This window comes from Uloborus diversus, chromosome 4 (genome assembly GCF_026930045.1).
Source record: "Uloborus diversus isolate 005 chromosome 4, Udiv.v.3.1, whole genome shotgun sequence".
NCBI lineage: Eukaryota > Metazoa > Arthropoda > Arachnida > Araneae > Uloboridae > Uloborus > Uloborus diversus.
The window spans coordinates 92,706,628-92,725,147 of record NC_072734.1 but is presented as its reverse complement, the minus strand read 5'-3'; the positions used below and the strand labels follow the sequence as shown (position 1 = coordinate 92,725,147).

At 32.0% G+C, this 18,520-nt stretch overlaps 1 protein-coding gene across 1 annotated transcript in view; it reads left to right on the top strand.

Annotated features, from left to right (window-relative positions):
* The window catches only part of LOC129219675 (tRNA selenocysteine 1-associated protein 1-like), a 54,356-nt gene that overhangs the window by 19,266 nt on the left and 16,570 nt on the right, over positions 1-18,520 (top strand). The window contains exons 4-9 of the mRNA XM_054853952.1: positions 3,211-3,304; positions 3,620-3,675; positions 7,915-8,018; positions 11,814-11,958; positions 13,208-13,451; positions 16,614-16,656. Of these exons, the coding sequence (XP_054709927.1) occupies positions 3,211-3,304; positions 3,620-3,675; positions 7,915-8,018; positions 11,814-11,958; positions 13,208-13,451; positions 16,614-16,656 (686 nt within the window). The remainder of the gene's footprint in view (positions 1-3,210; positions 3,305-3,619; positions 3,676-7,914; positions 8,019-11,813; positions 11,959-13,207; positions 13,452-16,613; positions 16,657-18,520) is intronic.

The window sequence follows — 18,520 nt, the reverse complement described above, 5'->3', positions numbered from 1 at the left end:
TGTTTATATTTTAATAAAGCTTAAAAGCACTGAACTTAGTTGTTCGGTTAAATTGATAAGTTTTTGTCGGTAGAGCGTTCGGCTATAAACTATCTGAACTTCGGGCAAGCTTGGGCTGTCCGACATAATATCAAATTTATATTAGTATTACCCATTACATGTACTCATAACATACACACGTAATAAAATAAATGCAGTGGGAATGCTACTTGGTGTTTCGATTCCTTTATGCATAGGCTATACAGTTATCATTCGGATAAGTTGACTGCTAATCGAAGGGTGTTCCTCCTTTTTTTAAGCTTTGACTCCGCCCAGACCACTAAATATAATGTAAGCATCCTTATATATTATTTCTGTAGCCTGTTTTCGGTTTCTACGCCAGATTTTCCTCAATTCTTGAACGATTTCTTTGATTTACACCTTATTTTAAAGCTTATGGTGCTGGCTACTGACGAAAAATAGACCCACGGCCTAAAAATTGCTTTTGAACCGAAAAACCAGTTTTAAAGAACCAGAATGAGACTTTCGGTTAAACTTATAACTTTAACTTGCACTATGACCGCCAGAGCTAAATAGCTTGATCGACAGAACGTTCTCCTCGTAACCAGGATAATGCGTGTTCGGGCCGACGTCCGGACAATCTGCATCAAAAAATTAGAGTTATGGCGTTCATTACATGAATACTTTAGTAAGTTATTAACAAATGTGAGGGAATAGAATAAATGAGTAGGAAACGCACTTTGCTGTTATGAAAAATTGATGTGGTTTTGTGCTAAAGTACTTCTGAATTGTACGTTTTTTTTTTGTTTTTTTTTCTAAGCTTTGGCTCTGGTAAGAAAATTAAAGCGTAATGTAAGTGAAAATATAAGTAACAGGTTTAAGATTTCAGACTACAATAGAATTGTTTTTTGTTCAGAAAAAATAATAAATCGTATATTGAAATTTATATTCTTCTAATGAGTTTTTGACTCTTTGTACAAATAAAAAAAATTACTACCCCAATTTGATGGGTAAAATACATATTTTTTCTTTTTCTTTTTCTTTTTTTTTTTTTTGCAAAAAAAAAAAAAAAAAAAAGCTTATCACATTTTTACTACATTCGAAAAGCTACGCTTAAAAAAGATCATAGTTCAATTTATTTTGAATTTTAACCGTGCTGATAAATGATGAACACGTGCTGCCATCTAAATTATAACGGTTCAAGCAGCCTGCGGTAACAAATTGTAAAAATTTTCAAAAATAAAAACATTTCTCTTCAATATCTTAACTTATATATTATTCCCCTCTCATTTTAAAATTTATCAGGCTGGCTAACGACGAAAAATAGACTTACGGTCAAAAAACCAAGTTTTCGAAAACGCCCCTTGCTGTTTCAAAACCTTGATGCAGCCTGTAGTTCTTATGCATTTTTTTTAAAGCAAAGTTCTAATGCAGTTTTCCAATTTTTTACGTCGCTTTCGGCCAAAAAAAAAAAAAAAATAGCCTGTGTGTGTTTATATTTTAATAAAGCTTAAAAGCACTGAACTAAGTTGTTCGGTTAAATTGATAAGTTTTTGTCGGTAGAGCGTTCGGCTATAAACTATCTGAACTTCGGGCAAGCTTGGGCTGTCCGACATAATATCAAATTTATATTAGTATTACGCATTACATGTACTCATAACATACACACGTAATAAAATAAATGCAGTGGGAATGCTACTTGGTGTTTCGATTCCTTTATGCATAGGCTATACAGTTATCATTCGGATAAGTTGACTGCTAATCAAAGGGTGTTCCTCCTTTTTTTAAGCTTTGATTCCGTCCAGACCACTAAATATAATGTAAGCATAAAAAAGTATTAGATTTACCTCAAGGGAATCCTTTTTGTGCAGAAAACATTTTCTTTGTACGCTGAAATGTAGATTTTTCTAATTGCAGTGTTCGACCTTTTATACAAATGAAAAAAAATTTACGCCAAATTAAAACTCCGAGTTTCCCCCAAAAAATACATTTTTTCTACATTCGAAAAATTACACTTAAAAAACGGACTCAGTTCAACTGGTTTTGGTTTTGAATTTTAAATGTTCGATTAAAAGAGAAACATGTGCGTACATTTAAGCCGTAACGGTTAAAGCAACCTTCTATGTGAAATAGTTCAATATTCAAAGATAAAAACACTTATTTTCAATCTAATTTATTACTTCTCTAGAATGTTTATTTCTATCGCAACATGAGATATTCGTCATTCTTTAATCAAATTCCATGCTTTACGAATAATTTTAAATCGTATCATGCTGGTTAATAACAAAATATAGAAGCATGATCTTATTATTATTATTATTATTATTATTTTTGGGGGGGGGGGGGCAAAAAGTTTTTTTGCTGTTTCTTACTACGCATTCCTTCAATGAATAGCTTTCGAAAAGGAAGGCGCAATTGCTAGGTTTGTTGGGGTGTCGGGCTGTTAATCAGAATGGCGCCAATTCGAATCCGTGCCAATAAATATCTCTTTAATGTTTCTTTTTTTCCCGTCAGATGCTCACATGGGCAGGACTGTATTTGCCACCACCTGTTTTTTCACATGCACAATTATTGCTTTTTCACGAGTCATTACTCAGCCACTTTTAATGATATTTAAGTTTGCATTGAAAATATGTACAACCAAAGGGTGAGCGATGATCAAATTATCACAACGTTGTATTTAACGAGGTTTTGTTACTGATGTCTTTAAATTATATACCTTCTCTTCTGCGCTTACTTTTTTTCAGTTCTTCTTCATAATGTTCTTTCTTTGAAATTTTTAAAGAGCAAAATGCCTTATGAAACGATTCGAAGCTCAGTGCGGAGTTCCGCACGGGTCGACTAGTATATATTTAATTGCTAAGTTTATTTATTTGGCTTTTTTTAAAATTTAATTTTAAATATTTTTAGATGGTTTGCTTTGTTTAAAAATTAATTATTAAATTGTAAACTTCAGCAATGTTGATTTTGGCATCGTTTGATGGCCAAAGAAGCATTTTATTTTGACAAATTTCCGGAGGGAATTTTTGAAAATGAGCCAATCGTTTCTCATTAAGATTATTCCCCCAAATGTACTGCATACACATCTCTATAATGCATACATATAACTGCAACTCTTTTAATAATAATTTTATGCTTTTCAATATTCTTCACTCAGTATTAATGTGTTAACACAAAGTAATTAATAAGTGTTTTCTTTTTTTTATATAGATCTTTATGTTATGGTTTTTTAGAATTTCCAGACGAAGAAAGTGCTCAAAGAGTGTTACATAGATACAACGGGAAACCATTACCAAACAACCCTGTAAGTATTTTATTTGTTATGGTAAACGGTTTAATATGGATTGGTGTTGGCTTCAAATGCCACTTCAGTTATGATTTTCTAAATTTTCTCTCTGTTTTTTTCCTTTTGACTTGCAGTCAAAGTTGCTGTTGTAGCAAGAATGATCAATCTGAGTGAAGAAGGATATGTAATATAAAGGTTTAGTTCTGATTGATAATTAAGATTGAAATTTGCGAATTCTTGATTTTGATTTTTTCCCGTGCGAAGATTCATTTTTTGATTTGACATCAAATTGGGTATGAAATTTCTAATTGTTTGTTCTTCTTTTCTTTTCAGTCAAAACGTTTTAAGTTGAATCACGCAAATTATTCAAAGGACTCTGCTGCATTACAGTAAGTAAACTTTTCAAGCCATTTTATTGTTTCAGGACTTGAAAAAATTTTTAAAAAAAATGAAGCACAATATGTATTTTACTTGCATTGAAAGTTTGCATGTGTATTACCTGTATGATATGCAAGTCTGGATGATAGATTTTAAAAAATCCACTTTTTTGAGAGAAATGTGAACTAGCTTGCTGTCTATTGTAAAAAAATTAACGACTATTTCAGCAAATTAGCATCTAAGGCGAAAAAGAATTGTGGATATTTTCTTTTTTCTCTTGCTCCCTGTGAGATTAGTTCATTAACTTCTATTTTCATTCTTTTAGAATATACACTAAAAAAACTGTCAATGGGTAAAAAAAAATCTCAAACTTTTACTGAATAAATTTCACATCCTTTAAATTCTGATGCATTTCTTACACAAATATTGTTTGATTCAGAATTGCAAAATCTGACCTAATAGTGCTAAGAAACATTTGTTTAAATATTTTGAAATGGGAAGATTTATTTTGATTAATTTTTGAGAAAATTCTTCAGCTGCATACCAGCCAACTCTTGTTTCTTCCCTGATTTTTAATTCTGGCTGGAAGACAATTTCACTTTATCTCGTTTTGGGTTTTTACACCCTTCGGCAATGAATTTGCTACCTTCAGTGGTAATGATGCAAATAAAAAATCAACAGAATAAATTTAGAAAAATGAATTGCTGGTCTATTTTATCAGTAATTAAAAAATTTCAGTGGTTTATACAATTTTAATGGTTTATTCTTGCACCTGATTTTAAATAATGATAAAAACATTTTGAAAAAAAAAATATTGAACCGACTTCAAAACTGGAGATCAAAATTGCTCTAAAATGTGAAAAATAGTTTTATTCTTTGAACACCATCAATAAATGCTTTCAAACATAATTTATGAAATTGGATCAAAAACAAAACACGCAATTATGTGTAACCATACTTCATTCATAATGTTTCGAAAAACCACTCAAATTTAGGAACAAATATTTATGCCACAAGTAGTCAATGTATAATGTATACGAGTGGCAATAAAATACCCGGGTCCCTTCAAACTTATAATTGTAGTTGAGTTATGGTTTCGAATGATTTTATCTATCGTTTTTGCTCCAACTTCAAAAATTACGTTTGATTGTATTATCGATAGTGTTCAAAGAATAAAATCATTTTTCCCTTTTTAGAGCAATTTTGATACACAGTTGGAAGTCAAACTATCAGTCTATTTTTTCACAACTATATTTTTTTTTCCTTCTTTGTAGTGCAAATGCATTTCAAAAACGGTATGGTGTTACCATGACAAAATTTCACCTTATTTTTTCATATAAAGGCTCCAAGCTCCATGCTAAAAAAAAGCTATAAACACACTCAAAACTTACTAAAAATTAATCCTTATTCTTCTCTGTGATGTATTTGGGCTAATTTAATAAGAACCATTTAAATATTAAAGGTTTCTCAAACTAATTTATATTTCACAATATGTAAGTTACTCAAGACAAAAACCCATGTTTCCTTACTTAATAATTTACCTAATTATAAACTAATTGTAGTGCCAATTTTAATCTACCGAATGCTCTTATCTATTATTGGCATAGATGTGGATAAAAATGCTGCTAGAACAATGAAAGTGAATTAATTTCATGTTTACTCCAGAAAAGGATGCATCCAAAATTCTCATTATGATGTATTACTGTTTGTGAGGCAGCTACTTTTGCAGCAATGGGTTTTATATTTATTCATTTAATTGGGAAATTGCGTGACTCTTTCTGTTTTTTACCCATAACTTTTTTTCTAAAATACAGATATGGTCAAGCAAAAGAATAAGACCAATGACTACCCTCTTTCCATTAAAAAAAGAATCATCAAAATCGGTTCACTAAGTGAGATTCTGTGAGCAGCCAAGAAAAAAAAAAGAATCATACTGATTGGTATTGACTGCGCCTCCTTTTTGAACTCTGTTAAAAAATAAAGAACAAAGACAAAAATAGGTAGAACAAAATGCAGTAATATGAAAAATCGAGATTATTAGCAGTTTTATCTGAGCGACTGGGGAAGAAGAGAAGGAAATAATAAGCCAGGGGCAGACTAGGTCAGCAAGAAGGTTCCAACCTTGGCCTCCAAAGTGTGCAAAAAAAAAGTGGAGAAAGTAAAAAAAAAAAGGTGCAAAAAAAAAAAAAAAAGAAAAAATGTCCAAAAAAAAATGATGGTACACACGTTTACAAGTTTAAAGGAAAGGGAAAAAAAGGTGAAGTGAGGTCGCACAGGTTTGTGAGCGCAAAAATAATAATAAATAAGAAAGTTGCACCAAAAAATAATAAAATTCGTACGATAAAGTTATTTTTTTTTTTATTATTTTTTTATTTTAAAAATAAGAAAATTTCTGCACAAAAAAATAAAATAAATTTTAAAAAATAATTTTAAAAAGTGTTCAGACTTGAGGGTGCATCGGCCCCCGGGCTGGCAGGCCAGTCCGCCCCTGCAATAGGCATCTTTCTTTTCACCAACTCTGGTAAAGAAATTGAGCCAAGAAAATCTTATCTTTTTAGTTGCTTTGGGAGAAAGCCAATAGAGTGGTAAAAACAATATATTTCCTAAACTAACTTTTTGTGCTGAGAAAACATAAACATTGTAAATAAAGGTACAAACTTTCAGCATATGCAAGAAATTATAATGCTCAGAATCATGACTGGCCAAAGGCAGGGGAGGGGGGACATTATTGAGAGCTTTCCAAATTTAAGTAATATGAAGTCGGTTAAAAATGCTCGCAGTGAGTAGTTTTAAATTTATTTTGGGAGGCGCGGACGCCTTCGGCTTCCATCCCCCTGAACTGGGAATGAAATTGATCTAAAATATGTATAAAAATCTCATCAATATTCATCATGTTTTGCAAAAGTGCTTTTGTACTTAGAATTAATAACCGATAATAACAATAACTAAGTATTCTTTATTGAGAACACAGAGTTTCATTTTGGGATGTTTGGACAGCTATTGTAGATGATAATAGACCATTCAAGTTCTTCCTTGGGTTGCCATGATTTGACATAAATGCAAATTCAAATATCCACGTTTTCTTGGATTTCTTCATTCTTTGAATTTTTTCCAGATTACATTCTGTGAGTTTTAAAATTTGCTGCTTTGAAAGTTGGTGTGAAATTTTTCAATCATTCCACCTAAGAAAAACCTCAAGTACATGTTAAAAACTTTTGATTAAGTGTATTCTGTGGATTTTTCATTAAAAAATGAAAATTCAAAGATGTTGTCCCTATTAATTTTGTTCATTTTCTTCTATTCCTTTAGTTGCTGTTATAGTAAAAATGCTGTTTTAATTTTTGCATTTACTTAAAGGATCTTAAATAGTTATGACATTTGTTTTGTTTGTTTTTTATTTGCAGCACAAAATTGCATAATTTAATTTTAATGCTGTTTGTGAAAGGATACCCTTATTCTTAACTTATTGGAGCAGCACTTGCTAGTGAGACATTGAAAATTGCTAACTTGGCAGTGGCATAGTGGAGGGGTAAGGAGGGTAAAAACACCCCTCAGAGACATTGGTTTTAACATAAATGCAAATTCTAATACAGTTGCTTATGCACATGAAAGGACTGTTTTGATTAAAAAAAAAAAAAAAACTTCAGAAGGTAATAATCGTTTTTGTGCAATTTTTATGCTATATTGATTTTTATCAAAGCTGGTTCAAATTAGTATTTTAGGCATATTTGACTTTTATTCAGCTTGAATAATGCACCATTTTCTTGCAGCTTTTGTGGTCTTCCATCTCTGTATGACTCTGGCTGAACATCTTATTTTAATAACTTTCTTTTGAGAGATAGGAAATTTAACATATTTAGTTGCAGCATTCCAGTCTTTGCTCCAAGCAACTACAGGTGCCAGCATTTCATTTTTGTTTTAATTATTAAGCCCGAAATATGAATTTGTTTCTCATTTTTACATTGTATTGATGCTGACATTTTCCCTGTAGCATACTAGTTTCTGGGCAACAGATCTGCGAATCTCTGGTCATTCATATCCTTGTGAATCACTGGAGAAATTGCTGAATGACTATCATTTAAACAGGTAGACGTATCATCTTAAATTTGAGAAAAATATTACTCCAGAAGTGTTCCTTTGGGAAGGTAATGAAAGACATTTACAGATTTCTGATCATGGTGAAATTTTTCTGATCGAAAAGAGAAAAAAAGTTTCCTTATTTCCAAATTGACGTTTGTTATTCTTTACAGGAAAGACTACTCTATCTTTGTTGGTGATCTTGCTCTTGAAGTTGATGACTTGGCATTGTTTGATGCTTTTGCAGCCAGATACAAGACTGTCAAGTTAGCAAAAGGTAACACAAAAGAAATAATTCTTTTTGATGGTAATTGATCCAAAAAATGAAGGTACAGGGTTGTTACAAGAGCAAGGGATTGCAAAATTTCCGCAGCTTTTTCTGCAATCCCACTTAATAAAAAGTACTTAAAGCAGAGTTTCCCAAACTGTAGTCCGAGGACCACGTGGGTCTGCAAGTCCGTGCCAGGAGGTCCGTGGTGCTATCCGGCTAAAAGGTTAAATGTAATTGAGATTAAATGACAAGTAATGATATTTTAATTCAAAAAGAAAGCACATTTATGAGGAATAAAAAAGTTTTGCTTAAGGTACATGCAAGACGCAGCAGCCTCCACCTCCCTCGGGATTCTTGGAAGTAAACACACTACACATTATTTAATTTTGTGTACATGTGTGTTAATTTTGTGTGAAGAAACATTCTCATCACTTTGCAACATTAAAAGTGTAAAAAGGAATCGATTGCAAACTATAGAACCAGCCTTGAGATTGAAAGTTTCAACCATTCTTCGTAAAACTTTGGACAAAATAAAATCCAAGAAACAGTTTCATCCATTCCAAGTGTTGCCAGATGGTCAAATCCAGATTTCCCCAATTCCCTTCCAACTTTTCCCCAAAAAGCGATGTTTTCTACCAAAATTCCCCAAATGCAAAAATTATTTTTCCATTAATATTTTCATAAAATGAATCGACTTCCTCTAATATTTTTGTCTCTTGAAAGTTTTTTTTTCCTCAAATAACCAAATTTTCTTACAAAATTCCCCATCTTTTTTTTCTTCACATTTTCGCTTTTTTTTTTTTTTTTTTTTGTCTTCTTTATCTTTATTTCTTTATCTTTACTAATAATAAAGATGAAAGTCTCTCTGTCCGTATCTCTTTCTGTCTGTCAGGATCTCTAATGTGCATACAGCGCCAAGGCCGTTCGGCTGATTTTCATGAAATTTGGCAAAGAATTAGTTTGTAGCATGGGAGTGTGCACCTTTAAGCGATTTTTTTAAAATTTGATTTTGTTCTTTTTCTATTCCAATTTTAAGAACATTTTCCCGAGCAAAATTATCATAAGATGGACTAGTAAATTACGAAGTTACCATAACGTGGAACCGTAACGTGGGCAAGCCAATTGGCGAGAAATTCATCATGCATTATTTGTAAATATACAGGGGGACCAAAAGACCTTTTAATTTTCTACTATGGGCAAAGCTGTGCGAGTGCCACTAGTCATAAATACAAGCGCCTGACCAAGAGATAAGAAATAACCAAATATATTTTTTTTCTACTCGCATTTACTACTCTGCTTCTGTATGTACATTTAAGCTATGATTTTTGTATATATTTATCCAAGAACACTCTTCATCATACTCATTTTTACCTGTTTCAGGTATCAACTAGTTACTCACACAGAACATTAATGCAAATTCCAATAGCATAATATTCCACATAATGCGAAATGTGAATTCCATAAAATTGAGCAAAACTAGCTGATACACAGACAATGTTCCCACTACTTCTTGAGGCAAATTTAAATACGAAAAAAATCTTTTTTTCCCGAGGTTTTTTTTTTTCCCCAGTTTTTCCCCAAAGAATTCCCCTCAAAACCCATTTCTCCAAAATTTCCCCAGAGAGCACCAGATTTCCCCCAAAATGGGGAAATTTCCCCCAATCTGGCAACACTGCATTCCACTGATTTTAATTGATAAAGACTGATGGTATGAGAACATCAATGAAATAATGGATTGTGACCTACTCAATATTATTCAAAAATATTATAAATATGCTCGTAAACACTTTATTATTTTTTGTAACTAAACCAGGGTTGGCTTTCTGCCGGCAGAAAATAGTTTTTGCCGTGCCAGTGGCAGAAACTGGTTATAACCGGTAAAAACCGGCAGAAATTGGCAAAAACTTAAAAGCATCTGTAATTACTTAAGTGATTGCTAAATTATATTCGTTTAAGTAAACTAAAAAATTAAACTTCATTTCACCATTTAAAAAAATAAAATCATATGCTAATGCCCTTGATTTAGTTCGAAAGGGGAACTTTTCAATTGCAGATGCTCGTAATGTTTGGATTAATCTAACAAAGGATGAAAAATCATATACGTGCTCAGGAAAGAGGAGTGACATACAGAATTAAAAGGCATTTCTGATTTTAATTTGCTCACTTATATGCTTCAACTAAATTGTTTGTGATCGAAATTATCACGTGCTTCAAGAAGAAAGTGCCAGAATTTTACTTGCCAATATTAACATAGATTTTATACCTAATGTCACAGCTTTGCAAAACAAATTGGCCCTATTTCTCGAAACTTATTTTTCCAGTCATTTCTCCCACTACCCCAGTTACTACATGGTGGACCAGTTTAAAAAATATATACAATAGATGAAAGTTTCACAAACATTGCTTGTTCCTTCATGCATTGCCTGCTAGCTTTTCTGTTGCAGGAATATTCTAAAGTTTCTCATTTGTACATATTAGATTGAGAAACCACCTTTTTTAAGAAGCAACTGCAGGGTCCAAACAATGTAACGTTTGATTTTAAATTGTGGTAATATCGTAATTAAATTGTGCTTTGGTTAATAATTATTTTTTCCATGCAATTCCTATTGCATGTTAATAATTTTAATTTTTTTTCATTTTGTGAAATTTTGCTAGTTTCTGCCGCAAATGTGGCAGAAAGTGGTTTTCAACATGCCGGTTTTAACCGGTTTCTACCAGTGGTTTTAACCGCCTCGGCAGAAACTTGCCAACCCTGAACTAAACACATTTGTACATTTCCTTATCTGAGTATTTTTTGAAAATCTAATGATAGTGTCACCGCAAAGGCTGAAGTAGATCAAATGCTATAGTTGGCAGTCAGTTTTAATAATTATGGAGTACCACTGTTTTATAAATTTGTTGCATAATATGCTTGTGTTTATTCAACAAAATCATTTGAAGTGACACTTGAGATTTTCATACAGTCACCGAATTTTGGGCAATCATACTTTCATTCTGGCCAAATCGTCAAGGTCTAGAATGTTTAGTGCTTAGAATATATTGATATTACAGTCAAATACCTTTATAATGCCGACTTATATGAAGCAATTTTCTATTAACCGCATAACTTTTTTGATGTAAACAATAAATTCTGATGTCTGCAAAGTTCGTAATTTTTCCGGGAGCGTCCGTGGAGACCTGAAGTTTGGGAACCTCTGCCTCAGAGTGTTGTTACCTCTGTTCAGTATAAGCAGACATAAGTTTAAAAGATTTGCCGTCTTGGGCCTTACTAGTTTTTCATGTTTATTCTATACTCTTTACACGTGTAAACAAGTGACCAAACTAATTTTGTTTGGAAAAATTCTTCTCCCCTATGCATTTTGGCAAAACCTAACTTGATCTGTTTGCACAATTTCTTGCGTATGTGTATTACCTAATTGCAATAATGAGCAAATCTCTTTTAGCTTTTACATATATTTTTTGTTTTCACTATTATTGTTTTTAGGTACAGTTTAAACATATGTATGTGTGCTATAACCTTTTTTTAGCTATTTTTTATACTAGTATCATTTTTTACTCATTTTGCAAATCATCCACAAAATTTGCTTTAAACATCTACCGTGCCACCCTATCCCGTAGATAATTCGGTGTTTACTAGAGTTATAAAAGAAATTTTGTCAATGAGTAAGTAAATAAAGCATTTGTTTCAAAAATTTAAAAGGAATGTTTAATGGAGCATACTAAGTTGTTTTTTGTAAACTATTTTGAATGATTTATTTTGTATTTTGTATCCATGGATTTATTTATGCCATTTTCCCACAGTGATTTACGATAATTTTGGGGTCAGCAAAGGATACGGATTTGTTCACTTCACCAATCAATCGGAATACGAATCTGCCTTGATTGATATGCAGAACACACATATAGGTTCGAAAACAGTTCGTGTTAGTACTGCTCAACAAAAAAGGTATTTATGTTTTTATATGTATATATTAATGCAATGCTCCCAACTGGTCCCATTTTTTCCTTTAAAATTTCAGTTTCAGTCTGAATTTTCTCTGTAACATCTTTTGTTCACCAATTAATTGGTGTAAATATGTCAATTATAAATAATCAGCATAGCAGCCAATTACTAATGACAGCCAATTAATCATTGCTTCCCTAACTGTAACCTTTAAAAGTTAAGGGAAATGTTTTTTTACAGACCATTTTTATTTTGGAGTTTAAGTACATTTTGTCCTTAGGGACATGCTAAAAATCTGTTCGGGAGCCTTGTTAATGATTGCACATATTTTGATTTAAAAATTTAGATTGTGTTTCATGTTGAAATTTTAAATGTATTTGCTGATTTCCTTTTCAGACTCAATTCAGAATTTGTTACATAAATCTCTATTTTGATAGCTTGCGTAGTGTTTTCTTAACCCCTTCCTGCTCGCTCCCATGAAAATGCGGTGCTGGGGTTTCGACCTCCATTTCTCGCTGCCAAGATATTGTTGTGCTTGGGTGTGCAGTATTAACGAGACGAAACTATTAAAACCAATTCATTTATTTTGCCTGGAATTAATTTTATTTCTCTCTTTATACACTAGATGGCAGCACCAGTCCATTTTAAATTTGGTACTAACTTACCAACCACATTGTGACGTTAGCCTCTGTATCTCAAGCTTTGAAACTACCACACAAGAAAAATTTACTTATCTTTACTTATATTACACAAAATATTAATAAAATTCTTTTTTAATGTTTAAAAGACGTATTTCTTAAATTTTCACTGCTTGCTTGGGCTTGCTTGTTGACTTTTCGTAAAATTTAAAAAAAATTTTAAAATTTCAATCTAAAAAATATTGAAAATGAAAAATTGAATGCACATGTTGTTTGTCACTCTTATTTTTATATCATTTTCTTAATTAAAAAAAAAGACACTTTTATCACCATTTTCTTGAAAATTATCCTATTGTTAAGGGGTTAAGGATGTTCTGTACTTAGCAGGGCTCATTTTTGTCCTGCTTTATGGTTTGTTTTGTACAAAAAAAAAGTCATTTAAATGAAAAAAGGTCTCGTTCTTTCATTTGTTTACACCTTTTTTATTTAAGTAATGCATTTATGTCACAAATAACGAAAATTACTTCCCCAATATTTAACTTATAAATCTATAAGCTTTGTGTGTGTGTTTCTGAAATATGTGTTAAAAAATGCTGAAAACTTTTTTTTTTCAGGCCAACATCTTCATCTAGTACACCCAGCCAAGAAGAACAGCAATGGCAACAACAGTATCCTGGTTATGATTACCAAAGTTACTATGCTGCTTGGCAAAATTACCAAGCTCAAAATCCATACTATAGCTATGATCAGCGCTATGGAGCTTACGGAGCATATCAGTATCCGCAACAATACTCTTATGCAGATCCACAGCAAGCAACTGCAGCTACACAAGCAGCTACTCAGCAGACTGCTGCAGCAGTAAGTCTATATAACAGTTTATAACTAGCTTAAGAACCAATTTTGTGCAAACATGAAATAATTTATTTTATAATCCATTTTGATCATTAAGGACTTTTAAAAAATGCTTAATGTTTTCCCGCCAAGTCCTTTTATTTTATAATTATTGTGCAAAAAATCTAGCAGTTAAGTTTTCATTCCGTTGAAATGTAAGGAATCTGTCTTAAAAATGCATTGCTTATTAATTAATTCATAAAATATAGTCATTTGAATCCTTTTTTGATTAACTAGCTGTTGTGACGTAAGTGTCCGAGTTCCGCGTATTGATTAGATAATTCCGAGGTAGCACAAGAAACACGTTTATTACTAACATTTAGCACACATAAGAAACATTTAACTTTGAGTAAATACTACAATTCGATAACAATTCGATAGAGCTCCCATGCAGCACAGCATAGATTCGATGGTTGATGGAGTGAATCCATCGTTAGATTGATTGCATGAGTTGGTGCCCAGTTCAATGTGTTGCCACTCACTTGTAGCGTTCGTAGAAATACAACACTAGCCATTTGCTAGAAGATAATCATGTTTATTAATTATTAAAATTATAAGTTTTTTTTTTGGTTCCCATGTGAATGCATTCTGTATGCATTGACAGGGTGCATACTGACAAGATCAATGTCTGCAGATGGATATGACTCCAGTTCTTCCCTGGCAGATGGAGTAGTTGAGATTAATAGCATTTTTGGCTCTTGTGCCTTATTTTTTGTTCTGATATTGTTGCAGATGCCTTATAATAAACACCAAATCGTGTGTAAATTTGGAGTAAATTTCAAAAGATGAAAAAAGTTCTAATACTAAAATGAGTGACTCAAGTTTGAAAAACAAATAAAAATTCATGTATAATGCATATTGTACTCTTCATCTCAGTTACAAAGATCCAAATCACTGAATCAAATATCACCTTTGAAATTAAAAAGAACGTGATTCTTTTAAGAGCTGCAAATAAGACCATCAACTTCCAGTGGGTCCCCTCACACATGGGCATCCATGAAAACAAAAGGGCTGACTCCCTGACCAAGCAAGGTTCTCTAGATCGCTAAGTGAACTGTTCTATTCTCAGTGAGTGACTTACTCATTTCTGCAAAAACCAAATTCAAGATCAACTCAAGGCCATAAACAAAGCCAACTCGAAACAGCAAACCTTGGGCCAAAATTCAAGAGAAGTGGCGGACTTACTGTAATAAACCTTGAGCGGAAAGTGTGGCCCTTTTTAGGCTCTCTACAGGCCATGATTGCCTGGCTGAGCACCTCCACAAGATAGGTATCTTAACATCTAGTACCTGTCTAATTTGTTGCTCTGGCAACATGAATGCTGCTCATCTCCTCTCCTGCTCGAAACTTGACCAAACTGATCAGAAACTAAAATTACTCGGAAAGCTTTTTTGGTCTGTGCGATCTGTCATGGACTCCCTGAAATGACTCTTTCTTTAATTCTGCTACAATTGTGAAACCTTCTATTAAGAGGACTACACAGCTTTCCTTTTGATTTTAAATTGTTGCTTTTGTTGTATGTTGAATTGCTTGTTGTAGTTACTTTTCCTGTTCTTGGCTGCCTTTTACATGGATTAATGTCTTCTTGAATAAAAGCATATGTAACAACAGTATTCTTCATCTTTAACACAAGGGCAATCAGAAAAGTATCCAGCCTTTTTCACATTTAGAAGGCATAAAATTATTTCAAAGGTCATAACTTCAAAAAGGATGCCACTGAATATGGTTTTAAACTTTTTTTATTCTATCTGTATTATGAATTTTATGCAATATGGCACATTAAATGAATATATTTGATAACATTACATGGGAAGACAATTTTAAGTGTTTTTTTTTTTTTTTTTTTTTTTTTTTTGTGTTTGCTAAAAAATATAACATATTATAATGCTTAATTTCAAACTCATTTCTTTACATGAAGTGTAAATTCTATAAATGGATCTAAAAAATAAAATGTGTAAAATTTCTCAAAATGAACAAAATGAGTTGATTTTAAAATTCAAAATTTTTATGTTTAGAAATTTTAATGTTTTATTTTGTATCAGATTGCTTTGATACTTTAAATATTTTATGGTGTCCAGTAAAGAAGGAAAGTCTGATTTTTTTTACATACCCTCTTATTTTTTGCTTTTATATCAAAACAATTGTAAAAAAAAAGTTCCATGTAATTTGAACAATGGCAATTCATACTAATTTGCTGAAAGTATGAACCAGCACTTAGATTGAATATAAAAAAAAAACTTTTTTTGGAAATTGAAAATTTCATGTTGAAAAGGTGCTGCTTATATAGCTCCAGATGTACCTCAAAAAACATTAATCCAAATTAAAATATAATTGGGCATCCTGCATGAGGCCTAAAATCTATAATTTTCCTCAAAAAAATTGACTTTTTTCTATTCATTTTTAAAAAACAAAAGATAAATTTTGAAATATTATCAAACTGAAAAATATAAGCAATTAAGTTGGTAAATAGTGTTAAATAGAAGTTTTTGCTCTTACGCAAGTCTCCCGCATAATACTCAAACATATGGATTTTTTTCAAGTTTAAGTTAAATTTTTCATTTTAAAATATATTATTATTTTTAGTATTCGCTTGCAAATGTTGATTGGAAAATGTGTTCTCTAATAGTATTTGAACTTGATATTTTCTTTAAAGTTATCTGTAGTTTTTTAAAAAATAAATAGAGAAAGTCAATTTTTGAAAAAAATTGTAAATTTTATAGGTGTTATGCTGGATGCCTAATTATTTTTTAATTTGGATAAATGTTTTTGTAGTACATGTTGAGATATAGGGACATTGACGATCTGAAAATGCAAATTACCGAAGTAGGCCTAACTGTTCCACTGTCCATGCTGACTAGAATATAATTTCCACAAAAAGTTTTCCGACTTGGTTTAGCACACAAGTGCTGCTTCACATTGCAAGTCGACATGGGTTGCCGTTGTTCAAATTACAGGATTTTTTTTTTTATACAATTGTTTTGATATAAAAAGAAAAAATAATAATAATAGGGTATGCAACAAAAAATATTTCAACTTTCATTTTTTCTTGGATACCCTAATATAGATATAAATATATATGCTGTCTTAAACATTACTTGCTATCAAGTTAAAAGATATTTCCTCCTTCAGTATACTCAAGCTACATATGAAGCACCTGAAACTGCTATAGAAGGTAAGATTTTGCTTTAAATACATTGAACTTTTCTGTTTAAAAGTTTGATTGATTACAATGTTCTCATTTCTATTACTTGCTGTGTGGAAACTAAATGCTTGGATTTTCTCAAAAAAAAATAAATAAATAAATAAAAATTTGGGAAATAAAGGATTATGCAGTTGTTTATAAAGCCTTGCACTGGGGGGGGATATAGAAAATTTATTTTTAAAAAGTTATTTAAGATTTATAGATAATTTTTTTTAGATCCATATCTTTTGGAATTTTCTCTACTCAGTTCGGCAATAAGAAAGTCGGGGGCTATTTCCGAGACTTCAAGAAGCTCTTATTCGACTCCATGATTCTTTTTTTTCCTTGATATATGTGAAGAATAATGTTTATGATAAGAAAATTCAGGATGGAAACTATCTCAGGTAAAGGAGAATTTGGGTCGCCATTAACACTCCAGGCATGCTAGCCATTTACATGGGAAGGGGTTGATTACCAATTAGATGTGTGCCGTGCTACAAAAGAGTCACACGTTGAAATTCTACGAAACAGTCAAAATCTTGATCATCAAAATTCGCATATATGTCACTTAACAGGGGTGCCTCCTCCAAAAAAAGTGAAGAATAATGAATTAAAGAACGTAAAATTATCTTTAAAAAACTTTTTTCACTTTTATTGTATCTGTAATAGTTGATGAGAAATTCATTTTCAAAGTTAAGGAATTTTCGAAAACTGACCATTTTTTCGCTCATTTCTATTTTTGGTGGCCTTTGAGGATTTGTTTGTGTGATTCTTTCCTCTTTTCGGTCTGAAGTAGTGCATGTTATTAGGGGGATTTTATTTCTTGAAATTAGAAGGCAGGTGGGGGGAGGAAAGAGGCATGTAATGCTGAAAGACAAATATATGGGCAAGTGTTTTTTTCATTCTTTTTTTTCCTTCCACCATAGTCAAGCAATCGAAGACCCAAAATGCGAGTAGAAAAAAACGTTTAGTTTTGAAAATTGGTACACATGTGCAACAAGGTCTCCTAATGAACATACTAAAAGTCCCCAGTGGTAGAGGAGTTTTGAGAGGACCTCGTGCCACTATCTTGGAATTCCGTTTATTCGCTTTATCTCAGATTCTGTTTTTTGAACTTTTGTCTTATGTCTCACAATCTTTTTTCTTGAGAGCGAAATCATCAATTGTTAAATTAAAGAGGACGAGTTACCTTTAAAAATGCGTTTTTGTTTTTGATATAACTGTAATAGGTGCAGAGGCAATGTGTTTCCAAATTCATGAGATTTTGAAAACTATCTACTTTTTTCCCTTCTTTTTTTCCGGGACTCTACGAAAGACATATTAATCACTTGTTTTTAAATAAATGAATTCTGTTATGTCATTTACGTCAACTAAGACCCAAAAAGACGTCTACGCATGCAAGACATTAACATGTACCCTTATACGGTAAGGATAAATGATTTTAAAAAAATGATGAAAAAATTCAAACATGCTAAAAGGGCATCTTCTTCCTTAGATTGTTAAGGCGGTGTTATTTGGTTATAAAACGTTAAGGTCAGTCTTTTAAAATCCCGGCAGTTTATGCAAGCAATGCTACAGTTTACACTTAATTTTCTGCAGCCACATCTTGTGATACATCTTTTCCCTATGAACGAAATATCCGGAGAGAATGGAGTATGGAGCAGAACGACTTGAAGTAGTTATGGGTTTCCACGATGTGCCGGCTTTTTTTCATCCAGAAGATCAGCTCATAGTGGTCTTCCCAACCATTTTTATTATTATTAGACGTGTCAGTATTTTGTGAAATCATCACCTGGAAGCAAAGGTATAAAATGTAGTTTTTCCGTCCTTGCTACTCTGGAAAAATAAAAACCTG